The sequence below is a fragment of the Neovison vison genome, chromosome 14 (assembly GCF_020171115.1).
Source record: "Neovison vison isolate M4711 chromosome 14, ASM_NN_V1, whole genome shotgun sequence".
In the NCBI taxonomy this organism is placed as follows: Eukaryota; Metazoa; Chordata; class Mammalia; order Carnivora; family Mustelidae; genus Neogale; species Neogale vison.
The window spans coordinates 8,147,727-8,163,452 of NC_058104.1; the positions used below are offsets into that span (position 1 = coordinate 8,147,727).

General features: G+C 45.8%; 1 protein-coding gene across 4 annotated transcripts; it reads left to right on the top strand.

The window, feature by feature from the left end:
- The first annotated feature begins 1,983 nt into the window (after positions 1-1,983).
- ZSCAN25 (zinc finger and SCAN domain containing 25) lies at positions 1,984-15,514 on the top strand. 4 transcript variants are annotated; one of them, XM_044232696.1, is made up of 8 exons: positions 1,984-2,034; positions 4,564-4,675; positions 5,970-6,387; positions 7,541-7,742; positions 8,325-8,416; positions 9,011-9,137; positions 11,056-11,109; positions 13,074-13,157. In XM_044232696.1, exons 3-7 carry the CDS (start codon positions 6,001-6,003, stop codon positions 11,106-11,108), a joined length of 861 nt encoding a protein of 286 aa, XP_044088631.1. In that variant the 5' UTR covers positions 1,984-2,034; positions 4,564-4,675; positions 5,970-6,000; the 3' UTR covers position 11,109; positions 13,074-13,157. The 4 variants fall into 4 exon arrangements, with proteins under 4 accessions (XP_044088631.1, XP_044088629.1, XP_044088630.1 ...); XM_044232694.1 differs by lacking the exon at positions 11,056-11,109 and having other exon boundaries at positions 13,074-15,514; XM_044232695.1 differs by lacking the exon at positions 11,056-11,109 and having other exon boundaries at positions 5,973-6,387; positions 13,074-15,514.
- The last annotated feature ends 212 nt before the right edge of the window (positions 15,515-15,726 follow it).

Consider the following 15,726-nt stretch of genomic DNA (forward strand, 5'->3'; position numbering starts at 1 on the left):
TCTTTCATTTTTTTTAATTTATTTTTTTAAAATTTTTTATTTCTTTTCAGCGTAACAGTATTCATTGTTTTTGCACCACACCCAGTGCTCCATGAAATCCATGCCCTCTCTAATACCCACCACCTGGTTCCCCCAACCTCCCACCCCCCACCCCTTCAAAACCCTCAGATTGTTTTTCAGAGTCCATAGTCTCTCATGGTTCACTTCCCCTTCCGATTTCCCTCAACTCCCTTCTCCTCTCTAACTCCCCTTGTTGTCCATGCTATTTGTTATGCTCCACAAAGAAGTGAAACCATATGATAATTACTCTCTCTGCTTGACTTATTTCACTCAGCATAATCTCTTCCAGTCTCATCCATGTTGCTACAAAACTTGGGTATTCATCCTTTCTGATGGAGGCATAATACTCCATAGTGTATATGGACCACATCTTCCTTATCCATTTGTCCACTGAAGGACATCTTGGTTCTTTCCACAGTTTGGCGACTGTGGCCATTGCTGCTATAAACATTGGGGTACAGGGGCGCCTGGGTGGCTCAGTGGGTTAAGCCGCTGCCTTCGGCTCGGGTCATGATCTCAGGGTCCTGGGATCGAGTCCCGCATCGGGCTCTCTGCTCAGCAGGGAGCCTGCTTCCCTCTCTCTCTCTCTCTCTGCCAGCCTCTCTGCTTATCTGTGATCTCTCTCTGTCAAATAAATAAATAAAATCTTTAAAAAAAAACATTGGGGTACAGATGGCCCTTCTTTTCACTACATCTGTATCTTTGGGGTAAATACCCAGTAGTGCAATTGAAAGGTCCTAGGGAAGCTCTATTTTTAATTTCTTGAGGAATCTCCACAGTGTTTTTCAAAGTGGCTGCACCAACTTGCATTCCCACCAACAGTGTAAGAGGGTTCCCCTTTCTCCACATCCTCCCCAACACATGTTGTTTCCTGTCTTGCTAATTTTGGCCATTCTAACTGGTGTCAGGTGGTATCTCAATGTGGTTTTAATTTGCATCTCCCTGATGGCTAGTGATGATGAACATTTTTTCATATGTCTGATAGCCATAAAATGTTCATTCTTATAAATATATGCGGCTTTGGTCCTTTACCAAATTATTTCACCCTCTCTCTCATCCTCCAGATCCAATCAATCCTCAAACCCTGGCAATGTTACTTCCCCAGCAAGTTTCATATCGAATCACTCTTGGCAATTTCTGGTCTCAGGGACTGTCCCAGGTCTGTACCATCCTCTCTCTCCTGGACTGCTTCTTAAGCTTCTTTTTATGCAACAGTCAGCCATCTCGTTTCTCCACCTCCCTCCCCTCTTGCTCGGTCTTTCTTGAAGGGTTCTCAGCAGCACCTTCACAAATTGTGTCCCTTCCCACCTTGAAACCTTTCCATGGCTCCCCATTGCCTTTAGCTCACCAACTGAAATACTAAATTTAACCGTCTGCTCCAGTGGCCCGGGTTGTGTGGGAATGCCGCCAACCCCTCCCCACTCACTGGGGAAACTCACCTCACTTTTTAAAAACTCACCCTTCAAATCTGAACTGAGGTGCCCCTCCTCCAGGAAGTCTTCCCTGACTCCCTCCTCCAAACTACTGGCGGGGGAGGCCCCTCTTATGTGAACCTATAGAATTCGGTGCTTCCCTCCGTCACCCTCGGCCCCTGCGCCTTGCTCAAAGTACAAGAAGCGCGGAATAAGCACGTGTTAGCCTATAAAGCCCGCTGAAAGAGGCTTCATGCCCAGTAGTGTGTCTGGAGGGACCTTCTCACGAAGGGAAAGCAGATGCCAAGGCGCGGAGGCGCCAGAAGACCTGACGACCGTGAGGACCTCGAGCCTTTAGGGCACGAGTTATCCTGGGAAGAGAAGCTCAGTCTCCCCGGACAGACCCAGTGGACCGGCGACCATAGAGACTCCCCGACCTCCGGGAGTCCTAGAGAGGAAGCGGAAGGGGGCTCTTTCCTCACGCACCTGTCTGACAGCGTCCGCGGCCCACATCCGGTCCTCTGAGCGCTCGGGCCTGGCTGGCGTTGTTGAAGGGCTGCGGGTGAGTGTTGGGTTGGGGCAACGCGGGGCGGCGGGGGAAGGCGGCGGCAGGGCAGGGTTTCGGGGCCTCTGCGGGCTGAGGCGGTCGGGGGGCAGCGTTTCGGGGCCGCTGCGGTGGCGGTGGCGGGGCTGAGGCAGCGGGCGGCGCGTTTCCCCGGAGCAAGCTCCCGCGGCCGGAGGCCTTGGTGGGGCGGGACGCAGGTGCTCAGGTGGGAGCGGACTTGGGCCCGCCTGGCCAGGGTTACCTCAGCGCTCCAGGCGTCGGCGAACTCGAGACCTGGAACCCTCGCAGCCCTCTCAGAAAATTGAAAGTAGCCATTTTAGATCAAGACGTGGGACGCTCACGTAAAGAATGGCTTCTCTCTCTTTTTTTAATTTATTATTTATTTTTTTTCCAATTTATTTATTTTCAGAAAAACATTATTCATTATTTTTTCACCACACCCAGTGCTCCATGCAAGCCGTGCCCTCTATAATACCCACTACCTGGTACCCCAACCTCCCAGCCCCCCGCCTCTTCAAACCCCTCAGATTGTTTTTCAGAGTCCATAGTCTCTCATGGTTCACCTCCCCTTCTAATTTACCCAAATTCCCTACTCCTCTCTAACGCCCTTTGTCCTCCATGCTATTTGTTATGCTCCACAAATAAGTGAAACCGTATGATAATTGACTCTCTCTGCTTGACTTATTTCACTCAGCATAATCTCTTCCAGTCCCGTCCATGTTGCTACAAAAGTTGGGTATTCGTCCTTTCTGATGGAGGCATAATACTCCATAGTGTATATGGACCACATCTTCCTTATCCATTCGTCCATTGAAGGGCATCTTGGTTCTTTCCATAGTTTGGCGATTGTGGCCATTGCTGCTATAAACATTGGGGTACAGATGGCCCTTCTTTTCACGACATCTGTATCTTTGGGGTAAATACCCAGGAGTGCAATGGCAGGGTCATAGGGAAACTCTATTTTTTAATTTCTTGAGGAATCTCCACACTGTTCTCCAAAGAGGCTGCACCAACTTGCATCCCACCAACAGTGTAAGAGGGTTCCCCTTTCTCCACATCCTCTCCAACACATGTTGTTTCCCGTTTTGTTAATTTTGGCCATTCTAACTGGTGTAAGGTGATATCTCAATGTGGTTTTAATTTGAATCTCCCTGAGGGCTGATGATGATGAGCATTTTTTCATGTGTCTGATAGCCATTTGTATGTCTTCTATGGAGAAGTGTCTGTTCATATCTTCTGCCCATTTTTTGATGTGTTTGCCTGTTTCGTGTGTGTTGAGTTTGAGGAGTTCATTATAGATCCTGGATATCAACCTTTTGTCTGTACTGTCAAGAATGGCTTCTCTTTTAAGCCTTCTCTTCGTGAAGGGCCAGGGATGAAGGATGAATAGGACCTTGCGCGCCTTCAGGGAGTCTGGTAGTCGGAGACATGCTGGTAAACATTTGCGCCGTAGCGCCCTAAATTCAACAGGGGAGTGAATGGGAGTGAGTACGTGCAGTAGCTGGGAAGTCGCGAGAGAAGTCTCTCTTGGTGCAGCAGAGAAAAATGAACGGACTGAAAATGAAAAATGGGCTTAAGAAGGGTGTATAACTGCAGAGCACCCAATAGGATATTAAGTAGAAGTTTCAGAAGTACCTCCTGCCACTTTGGTTATTCTCTGTGGGTTAAGAGTGATCTTTCCCTTCTCTAAAAACCCAGCCCCTTCTCCACTTTCGACTCCCAAGTCTGTCTCCCCAGCCTGGGTACCCGCACCCCCAGCCTGAACCCGTCGTGGAACTGAATAGTACTCACCCAGTCTAGTGTAAGCCCCTTCTTTTTTCCTGAGTACTTGAACCGACATTAACCTTTCTCTCATTTTGGCTCCCCCTGTGGTTTATCTGCACCCTATCTTTTGGGAGGCCGACCTTGGCCATCTAACGTCTTACAGCTCCAGTTTCTTCATTTGAAAAGTAGGGAGATTAATACTCCCTATACTGAATGGTTATTAAGTATTGAATGAGAGTGTGTGCGCACAGGCTTTCTAACTGGAAGAGCCTACAGGAGTTAAAAATCTTAAATTTTTTTAAATTTTTTAAAAAATATTATATTTGTTTATTTGACAGAGAGAGAGAGAGAGCGCACAAGTAAGCAGAGCATCAGGGAAAGGGGGAGAGAGAGAAGCAGGCTCTTTGCTGAGCAGGAAGCCTGATGGGGGGGCTCGATCCCAGGACTCTGGAATCATGACCCGATCTGAAGGCAGCTGCTTAACCAACTGAGCCATCTGCCCCCCCCCCGCCTTTTTAAAAAATTTTATTTGAGAGGGAGAAAGCAGGGGGTGGAAGGGCAGAGGGAGAGGGAGAGAATCCTGAAGCAGACCATGTACTGAGCGAGGAACACAAAGCAGTGCTGGATCCCAGGACCCTGAGATCATGACCTGAGGGAAATGGAGAGTCTGCCCTTAACTGACTGAGCCACTGAGGCGTCCCAGAAGTTAAAAATCTTTTGACCAATTGTAATGATACATATGTGTCACTCTGTTGTTTTTAGGCTGAGCACACAGTCACATCCAAGCCACTGGCAAGTCTATTGGTTTTACCTCCAGAGTATGTCTTGACTGTCTGCTTTGTCACCATCCTGAGCCTCTCCTGCTTGGACCACTGTAAGTGCTGCTTCCCTTCTTGTCCCCTCTAAACTATAGTCCATTGACATACCACAGGCAAAATAAACTTTCTTTTCTTTTTTTTATTCTTTTTAAAGATTTTATTTAATTGACTCACAGAGAGAGAGCACAAGTAGGCAGAGTGGCAGGCAGAGGGAGAGGGAGAAGTAGGCTCTCTACTGAGCAAGGAGCCCGACATGGGGCTCGATCCCAGGACCCTGAGATCATTACCTGAGCCGAAGGTAGCCACTAAATCGACTGAGCCACCCATGTGCCCTGCAAAATGACCTTTATAAAACTTGTGGCTCCTTGCTAAAGTAAGATTAACTCATAATTTTTAGTTTGTTCCAGTTCCTGGATAATCTGGTTCTGCCTGCCTCTGCCGCCTCTTCTCGTGCAGCGCTGTCACTCATTTAACTCTGCAGAAGCCATACTGCACTTTGGCTTGTTCTCAGATATACAGAGTAATTTCTGGTCTGAGTCCTTGTGCGTGGAAAAATCTGAATGACTGATTCATTTTCATCCTTTGGGTCTCAGCCTCCATGTCATTTCTTCAGAAAATTGTTCTTCAAGTTGTTCATCCTCCATTAACAGAGCACTGTACATATTTCCTTTCTAGAACTTATCTCCATTTATAATTTTAATTTATTTGCATGTATATATTTTTTTCTCTCTGCTGTGCTAGTATATGAGTATCAAAGGTAAGTGCTGTGTTTGTCTTGTTCTATATTTTATATATATATATATTTAAGATTTAATTAATTTATTTGAGAGAGCAAGAGAGGGAGAGAGAACACAGAGGGAGGTGGAGAAGCAGACTCCCTGCTGAGCAGCCTTATATAGGGCTTGATCCCAGGACTCCAAGATCATGACTGGAGCTGGAGGCAGATGCTCAACCGACTGAGCCACCCAGGCACCACATCTGTATTATATTTCTGGTTTTTGCAGGTTTGGCATATATATTTACTGAAAATGTATTACACCTTTGGAAGAGTAGGTCTGTGTGACTGATCTACTTATAACCTATTTTATATTCTCTGATTTTAGTGTTATTTCCCTGATGAGATCCTGCAGTGTTTGTGGGCATAAAGTCTCTACATTTTTCTGCACATACTAGGTAGTTAGCATAACTAACTAGAATTGATGTAATTTTCAGGATATATATTCAGTTTTTTGAAAGTAATTGTCATGTTCTCCAGCAGAAGAGCCATTGATGGTAGGCACAGAACTGGGACGGACTGACTTTTCCTTTTTCTCATTTATGCTTCCATTATTGTTTGTCTGGCCTTCCCAGCAGACACTCAGTCTTCTGGGAGGGTGTGAAGATGCTTAAGGAGCGTCCAGGGATGGCAGAAGACCCTCAGCAGCCGATGGGTGTTCCTGTGGTAAAGCTGGAGAAAGAGTTGCCATGGGGCAGGGGAAGGGAGGACCCTAGTCCGGAGACTTTTCGTCTGAGGTTTCGGCAGTTCCGCTACCAGGAGGCAGCTGGTCCCCAGGAAGCCCTCAGGGAACTCCAGGAACTCTGTCGCCAGTGGTTGAGGCCTGAGCTGCACACCAAGGAGCAGATCTTGGAGCTGCTGGTGCTGGAGCAGTTCCTGACCATCCTGCCTCGGGAGTTCTATGCCTGGATTCGGGAGCATGGCCTGGAGAGTGGCAAGGCTCTTGTGGCCATGGTGGAAGACTTCACAGAGAGAACATTGGAGGCCAAGGCGGTGGGTGAGAAGGGGGAATCTGGGTCTTGTTTCATTGGAGTGGGAAGGGGAGATTTAAAGAATTGAAAGGTTTGAGGAAGCAGTGGGAGTCGATGAGGTATACAGTCTCCTTCCCCTGCTCCCAGACTCCCTGAAGTACTTTCTGGAGGGCAGTGGAGTTTTCAGCAAGAAAATCCATTCTCAGGGAAGGTGCAGGGCTTGTAGAAGGGCTGTTAGCTTCCTTTTTTGGTCATCAGGACAGAGGCCTGGCCATATTTCCCTTGTGAGCCTTAGGCCTAAGGAACCTTACTTTTAAGGTTCCTCGGCTCATTTCCTCTTTGGGCAGGATGCATGTGAGAATGCAGAGAATTCCAGTTGGGTGAATATTCTTACTAAGAAGCATGGTCTGCACAGTGCAATTTCCACATCTGGAATATCAACTTAAGTGGCTCACATCAGCGATTCTGTGGTGGTGGTCTGGTGATACCAGGCAACTGCATCTTAGATACTTCCTTGGGACTTTGGCCGGTGACTGTGACTCTTTGGTATAATCACCTGATTATTGTCTGGGAAAGAAGAGAGCAGGAGGTAACATTACTGTTGCTTGCAAGTAACTGTCTTTTTTAACTTCATCTTTCCTTTCCGGCTGTAGTTACCCCAGACTTCCTCCATAATCCTAAGAATCATTTTTTTACTCCCAGCCCAAAGGGGCCTGTTTTTGTGAGTGTATCTCAATATGAGTTGTCCAGATTTTTCTTGGTATTTTTAGAGCTAGTTTTTCTCACTGGGTAATTCACTATGGAATCAGGGCTTGTATTTTTTACTTTTAGCATTTATAATTGGGGGATTTTTTTTTTTTCCTAGTAGGGAGAGTTTTGGGCTAAAGTTCGCAATCAAACAATATTTAGCCTCTCTGTGACATTACGCATGGTGGAATTCTGTCAGGCTGAGGGACCCTTGCAGAATGGCATGGACATAACAGTTGCTCATAGCCTGATAAAGAGAGCTTAGTCTTTTTTTCACCTTCTTACCGACATCCTGTGGAAGAACCTAGCCAGCTTTTTCTTCCCCTCCCTTGCAGCTGGAATGGTTTTTTTCTAGGTTTTCTTTTTAGGTTTTAATTCACATCCCTCCCCCAGGCCTCATTCTAATAGGTGTTGGGGACTGTCCTTAGGTTCCATGCCACGTGCAGGGAGAGCAGCAGGAGACAGCACTTGGCAGAGGCCCTTGGGAACCAGGTGTGCACCTGGGGCCAGTGGAGATCAAGCCTGAGTGGGGGATGCCCCATGGGGAAGGAGTTCAAAGCCTAGACCAAGGCACTGAGGAGCAACTCAGTCAGGACCCTGGAGCTGGGACACAAGCCTTCCAGGAGCAGGGTAAGACAAACAGCAAAGTAAGGACATAGAAGACTGTGCTTTGTGATCCTTTCCTTTACAAGTCCAGCAGTTGTTAAATGAAGTAACCTGTGGGCTGTAATTCTGATTTTTCCTGGTTACTTCCTTGACTTTAGTAGGAAACAGATGAAGTGGAATTGTTTTCTGTATCTTGATTCTCTGATTTCTGCAGGGGGTACCCGGGATTGTGTTCTCTTATCATTTCTTTTCTTCTCTTTTCCCTCACATGCCTTTCTGGAAACCTCCTAGAAATATGCAGGTGACATGTAGGGATATTTTTTATGTGGGCAGACAGACCATATCCTTAAAAGTAATGTATGACTTCATTGTGTTAGTGAATCTCAAAGGAGCTTATTGCCAGAGTGTGACCAGGGAGCTTGGCTGGCCTTCAAGGGGCAGGGCATATTGGGTTGGGATTATCTTCCCAGTGGAGAGCAGGATAGTCTGTACCCGCACCCCAGCTTTAAGGTTCCTAGGGTTCTGTGTGTCAGGCAGTGGACACCTTTGAACAAGTTAACTGCAAGACAGCGCTAATCTTTCTTATGCTTTTTTCCCTTTGCTTAGCTCTGCCAGTTCTTCAGACTGGTCCTGGCCTCCCTTCCGTGAACACCAGAGACCAAGAGATGGCAGCGGGGTTCCTTACAACTGGACCCCAGGTGAGCTGTACCTCTCCCCTTCTGGGGACCATGACGTTGTTTTGAATGAGGTTCACTTTCCCTAAGGTTTCTCTGCACAACAAAGTGCTATCCACAAGTTGTATTATTTCACCTTTCTTGTTCTGATGGTTGTGGCAGGTTTGTTTTCTTCACTTTATCATCCTCAGTTGTTAACACTCACTTTTATGGCTTTGTGACTTTTTTTTTTTTCCTTCCCGATTGACTCAGGATTACTCTTTTAATTGTGAGGAGGAGGACCTTATGGATAGAAGCCACTAGGCTTTAGTTGAGGGGATAAATAGCAGCTCTGAAGCATTTGAAAAATGGAAATTGGGTTCTGTGGTTGTGAGGGTATAAGCTTAGTGGTTGCAGCAGAGACTTAGAAATACAGTGGCTCAGATGAGTCCATTACTTCCCTGTCATTAAACTGTTGAGAGGTAGGCCCTTCTGCTCTGGAGAGCACTAGCGACCCAGTTCCTTTGGTCTTCTTGCTCCATTCTTCCTAGAGTGTTGTCCCCTGTGTTCTCTTCTGCTTTTAGATTCTTCCTACCTTGGGATTATTTCTCTATCCATAGAAGTCTCCTGTTGTTTCAGGGGTTGGGGACATTTAAAGATATGGCCTTGGCTTTCCCTGAGGAGGAATGGAGGCATGTGACCCCAGCCCAGATAGACTGCTTTGGGGAATATGTGGAACCCCGAGACTGTGGGGTCTCAGCTCCAGGTAAGACTTTCCATTCCAAAGGTAAGAAACTGAGGAATTTTAAAAGCTACAGGTCAGGGTTCCTATCCTTGCCCTGGGTTTTAGAACCTGGTACTACTGACAGAAGATGAGTAAATGGGTCAAAGGAAAGAGAGTGGACCCAATTTTAAGGAACTGGCCACGTGTTTTCCTGTCAGGACAGGAGCAGTCAAGGGGGCAAGAAATCACAAGGTAGTTATTCTGGTTGTGATGAGAGTGGCCGGTCATTAGATTCCTGGAGCACCTACTGTGTGACTGAACCCAGGCTCGAGAGCAAAAGAGCAGCAAAAGATGATCCTCTGATCTTGTTTACTTGGCAGAGATGTATTGAGTGCCCCCCTGGGTGTTGGCCCCACCTTTGCAGCTTTGTTTTGGGGCTGGACTAAGGGCATGGAAGCCTTTGGAGCACGAGATGTGTGTACAGAGGATGGCATGGGCATGGACAGAAGGGTGTTAGAAACCAGAGAGGTCCATGTGGGCCCGTGTCGCAGAGCGAGCAGAGTATCACTCTACTTCTTTAGCACATGTAAACCCATCCTGGCTCCATCACTTACTGATTGTGACCTGGGGCACCACAGGTGACCTTTTCAGGCCTCTGGTTTTCAGTTGCAAAACGGGAACGTTTATAGAAATCTCATGGTGTTGTGAGGATTAATATTTGGTGAATATAGTAGTGTCAGATGTTTTTATTAGTAGTACAAATTTTTTGTACGAGTCAGCATTTATTTATTGGCTCAAAAATGTTAATTTGGCATTTTATATGGTCAGCATTCTGCCTTAAAGGTGCTTGCCTCTGTGATCTTACCAGTTCAGGTGAAGAGCCCAGGTGTATATAATGTCATTATGGAGTAGCGTAAGGAGCACTAGAGGAGGGACTTAACGAGACTTGGTCCAGGACAGGGTTGTCACGCCATGGTGACAACAAAGGCCAAAGGCTTTTTTGGAGTGGCCAAAGGCTACCAACATACATTACAAAGAGATGTAAGACTTCTGTAACAGTAGAGGATGTGGAAACCCCTGGACATAACTGTGCAGTGCAGGAGTTTGTGCAGTGGTCCAGATGGTGGTACTAGTATTTTAGCACCTTGATCCTCCTTGGGATGAAATTCTACCAGTGATGCTGCCATGTGCTGGAAGCATTCTGTTCTCCTCCTATTCCCAGAGGGTTTTTATGTGTTCTTGGCCATTCTGATTGTTCTAGAGAGTCTGGCTGTATGCTCGTCCTCTTCCCATTGTTTCAAACAACCGAAGCACTTCCTTAAGTGTTTATGGGGAGTCTGGGTGGGCCAAGGTCCATTTCCCACCCATACTATCTACCAGCTGTCTCCACCTTCAGATCGTCCTGGGATTTAGTCCCATTTACCTATGGCTCCTGCATTGACAGCTGTGTAGGATTGGGCCTGAGAAATCAGAATTCCATGCTAGGTAATACCTGGCACATACTCGCATCGCCTCAGTGTCCAGGTAAGGCTCGTGCTTTGCATTTAGTTTCAGTTTTATTATTCATAACACCTCAAAACTGGAAACTACCCAAATGAACACCAGCCAGTGAAATAAAGAGATTTCTATACATTCTTGACAGTGTAAAAGCATATACTACCAACAGCAAAAAAAAAAAAAAAGAATAATGTAATTATAGCTATGTTCCACCATGTGGGTGAATCCTAAAAGCATAATAATGAGCAGAAGCAGCTAGAAACAATGTGTGGATATAATGTATAAAGTTGAAGACCAGGCAAAAGCACTTTATGGTGATCAAAGTCCGGATAGCATGTTTGTCTGGTGGGCAGAATATAGTCACTGGAGGGTATGGGAGAGGACTTTCTGGATGCTGGTAATGTTTCTTGAGTTGGATGCTGTTTACATGGTTATATTCATTATGAAAATTTGAACTCTACAGTTATGTTTTGTGCAGTTGTATTTCCTGGGAAGTTTATGAAAGAATCCATCTGAGGTGAGACTGGTGTCCTTCATCTTTGTTTAGGTCCCGAGGCATGTGAGATTTTTCTCTCTGTGTTTTAACAGCCTCACCTGAAAGGACCCTTCTCATTCCTAAGTTCTGCTTATTGTCTCTTTCTCTCTCTTTCTTTTTTTTTTTTTGAAGATTTTATTGATCTATTCATCTGACAGAGATCACAAGTAGGTAGAGAGGCAGACAGAGAGAGAGGAGGAAGTAGGCTCCCCACTGAGTAGAGAGCCCAATGCGGGGCTCGAGCCCAGGACCCTGAGATCATGACCTGAGCTGAAGGCAGAGGCTTTAACCCACTGAGCCACCCAGGTGCCCCTCTTTCTCTTTTTATAAAAATTTTACTTTTAGTAACCTCTACACCTGGCGTGGGGCTCGAATTTATAACCCTGAGATTAAGAGTCGCACGCTCCATGGACTGAGCCAGCCAGGCGCCCATTGTCTTTTTTTTTTTTTTTTTTTTTGCTGTCTTGGCTCCTTTGCTCCCTAGAGCCTTCCCTTTTCTTTTTTCATCTTTTTCATCTGTAAATATTTGTTCTGTTTCAATTTAGAGAGAGTTGGAGAGGGATCAGAGGAAGGACACTGAGAAGGGTTGAGGCATTTCAGTAGCATTCACAGGCATTTCAGTCTGGTAGAAGTCAGTGACAGAGTGGGTTCATTCGTTCATCCAGCAGCCGGTAAGCTTGTGCAAGGCTCCTAGGAGACCTAGATTAGTAAGATCTGGTTAGGCAGAGGACTGCCTGCTGAGCAGGGACTGCTTGCTGAGCAAGCGTAGGGAGGATATGTAGAACTTTAAGTAGTTCATCCATGGAATAGGTTTATAATTTCTAGGGAAGGCAGGACACCTTGATGAATGTAAAATAGCATTTTCAGTAAGATTGTGTATAAATAAGTGTAGGATAGGGGCGCCTGGATGGCTTAGTGGCTTGGGGCCTCTGCCTTCGGCTCAGGTCATGATCTTGGGGTCCTGGGATTGAGCACTGCATCTGGCTCTCTGCTCACTGGCGAGCCTGCTTCCTCTTCTCTCCCTCTCTGCCTGCCTCTCTGCCTACTTGTGATCTCTGTTTGTCAAATAAATAAATAAAATCTTTAAAAATAAATAAATAAGTGTAGGATAAGCAAAATGCTTGATCCGTATATATTTTATATATATTGATACAGTATATATTGATCAGTATATACTAGCTAAAGAGAGCAAGCAGGGCATGTTTCTTCAAGGAAATCACTGAATTAGATTTAGAAGGAAATGAAAGTCTGAGTTAGTAGAAAAGTGAGTGGGTATTAAAGTTTGGCAGAGTATTCTGTAAAAAGGTACAGAGATAGTCTTGTTTTGGGTTGCTATAGTAGAATATTATAGACTGTGTGGCTTAAACAACAGACATTTATTTCTCAGCGTTCTGGAAGTTCGAGATCAAGGTTCCTATAGATTAAGTGTCTGGAGAGTGCCTTCTTCCTCGCTTGCAGCCAGCTGCCACCTCACAGTCTTCACGGGGTGGACAATTGAGGGACTCCATCTTGTGACTCTGTCTCTTCACAAGGGCACTTATTTTTTTTATTATTGTGAGGAATCACGCTTACATAACCTTTGTGTAAAGCACTCTGGTTTCTCTTCCTTTTCTTTTATGGACACTAATCCCATGGAGGGCTCTACCCTCATGACTGTACCTTATTACTTCTCAAACACCCCGTCTCCCGATAGCATCACATTGGGGTACAGGGCTTCAACCTATGAATTTGGGGGGTTAGGGACACAAACACTCAGTCAGAAACAGATGGAGAAAAATAGAGCAAAGTCTGGTTTTAGAGTCAATGAAAGGAAACTGTATTGAGATTTTCAGTCAGAGGGAAAAAGAAGGAATTGTGAGGGGGACACCCTTAGGAGCCAGATTCTAATGTATAAATGTACTTTCATAGTTCCTGTAGAATCAGCCTGTATCTCCTTTGTCCTGTAGGCATTGGGAGCAAGGAAAAGGAGGCTAAAACCCAGCAGTCAGACCTCAAGGGGGCGCTTGCTCGGGTGACATCAGAGAGGTTTGGGGACACCACTCTTCAGAGCCCTGAGCTTGGAAGAACCTGTGAGCAGGAGCCCAGTAGTTCTGTGGGAAACCTGCCGGGGCCGCTGCCTCCTCAGCATGGCGTCATACCCCTGCCAGATGACCTCAAGACCCACAGCTCCTTCTGGAAGCCTTTTCAGTGCCCTGAGTGTGGAAAAGGCTTCAGTCGGAGCTCAAATCTTGTCAGACACCAGCGAACTCATGAAGAAGAGAAATCCTATGGGTGTGTCGAATGTGGAAAGGGGTTCACCTTGAGAGAGTACCTCATGAAGCACCAGAGAACACACCTGGGAAAGAGACCTTATGTGTGCAGCGAATGCTGGAAAACCTTCAGCCAGAGGCACCACCTCGAGGTCCACCAGAGGAGTCACACGGGGGAGAAGCCCTACAAGTGTGGTGACTGCTGGAAAAGCTTCACCCGGAGACAGCATCTGCAGGTTCATCGGAGAACTCACACGGGGGAAAAGCCCTACACCTGTGAGTGCGGCAAGAGCTTCAGCAGGAATGCAAACCTGGCTGTGCACCGGAGAGCCCACACAGGCGAGAAGCCGTACGGGTGCCAGGTTTGTGGGAAGCGGTTCAGTAAAGGGGAACGGTTGGTCAGACACCAGAGGATTCACACCGGGGAGAAGCCCTACCACTGTCCTGCCTGCGGGAGGAGCTTCAACCAGAGATCCATCCTTAATCGGCACCAGAAGACTCAGCATCGCCAGGAGACCCTGGCGCAGTAAGTGTGCCATGCTGAAATGCACCTTTTTTTGCCAGTAGAAGGTCCTGGAAAGTGCAGAATCTTTCAGGACCGCAACTGGAGGAAGACCTCATTGGAAGATGCATTTGTCCTTATTCACTGAAGGGCTTTGAGGTGGGGACTGAAGAGTGATGGGGTGCAGAAAGGTACTTTGACCCATTTTCTTTCCATTTGTTGTTAAACAACCAGGGAAAGGCCTGATTTATTTTGAGTTTCCAGAGAGCACAGCTCCTCATGTCTCTAATCCAAGTGATGTGAACAGTTTCTCACCGTCTTTTGGAGAAAGGATGTCCTGAATTTCAGAGCCTCTGTTGGTTCATATCTGCCTCTTGAGCAAGTCTAGTAGTAAAGGCAAAATTTTGTCCCATGTTGACAACTTAAGGCTCTTTTTTATGAGGGCTGTTTCTACCTGCAAGATCATTAGCTCAGACTCTTCCTTCTTTTCCATTTAACAAATATTTATTGAACAGCTACTATGTGCCTGGTGCTGGGAACACAGTGGTGAACAAGACACATGAGACCCGAGCCTCCTGGAGCTTGTGATTTAGCGGTGGAAACATACAGAAACATTAATAACTCCAGGCATTCTAAGTTATGTTTGTGCTAAGTGCTGTGTGAGAAGATAGTCTTCTGGTGCTTAGTCGTTCTGCCCTGCTGCTCAGGTGCTGGATCTTTCCCTCCCCTGTTGGGATCTCTCAGGCAGCTTTGTTTATTTTACTTTATTTGTAGCCCCCTTTGTCTCTGTACCATTGTACTCTCATCTGTAAAGTTTCCCCATTATTCCTTGTACTGTAACAACAGTTCACATCCATTAGGAAGTTAATATTTTGTTATTGATCACTGAATAAACATGAAAGTATTTTAAAAAACATACAGTTCTGTATAAAGATACAATTAAATGAATCTGAACAATGAACTGGTATTAATTAATATCCTCCATTTAATGTCACTGTAGCATGTAAGATGATTTTTTTCCTATTCTTACTTTATTCATTCTACGCATTTATTGAGGCCCAACAGGAACTTGGCTAGGTGTTTCCTGTATATCAGTGAATAAAATAGGGGGAAAAGATCCTTGACCTTGAGCTTATGTTTTAGTGAATATATTTGCTCTTTAGAACCACCTAAGGTGGAACCCACTGATACTCCTGTAAACACTGTGGACCTGGGATCTGCACCTTTGTCGTTGGTCCTGTCACTGTCTTGCCTTGAAATGTGTTCGCCACCTACCTCTTGTTACTAAATAGTCTTGGTACATCTAGATTGTCATCTGAGAGGCTCTTGGTCACCAGCTGGGGATGACGAAGTGGTAGTGATCTGTTTTGCATGAGTGCCAATTCAGGAAAAATAAAAGATGTTTGTGGGCACTTAAAATTACGTAATAATGAGAAGATACAGTATTTGTAACTGTTTATGCTTTCTTATTTTGCCATCACTAAAGGGTTTCATTTCTGTATAAAATTCCGGAATATTCTGCTTAAAATTCTGTGTAATGAGCATGGACCACACTACAGTCTTGTAATGCTGTGCCATCGAATGCTGGCTGTTGAATGAGTGAGTCTGAGTACTATAATAACAAGGTATGATTTGTCTTGTGGTGCCTTTTATTTTTATCTATCTATTTATTTATTTATTTTAAAAAAAGGTTTTATTTATTTATTTGACAGAGAGACAGTGAGAGAGGGAACACAGGCAGGAGGAGTGGGAGAGGGAGAAGCAGGCAACCTACTGAGCAGGGAGCCTAATACATGGCTTGATCCCAGGACCCTGGGATCTGAATGCAGATGCTTAATAGTCTGAGCG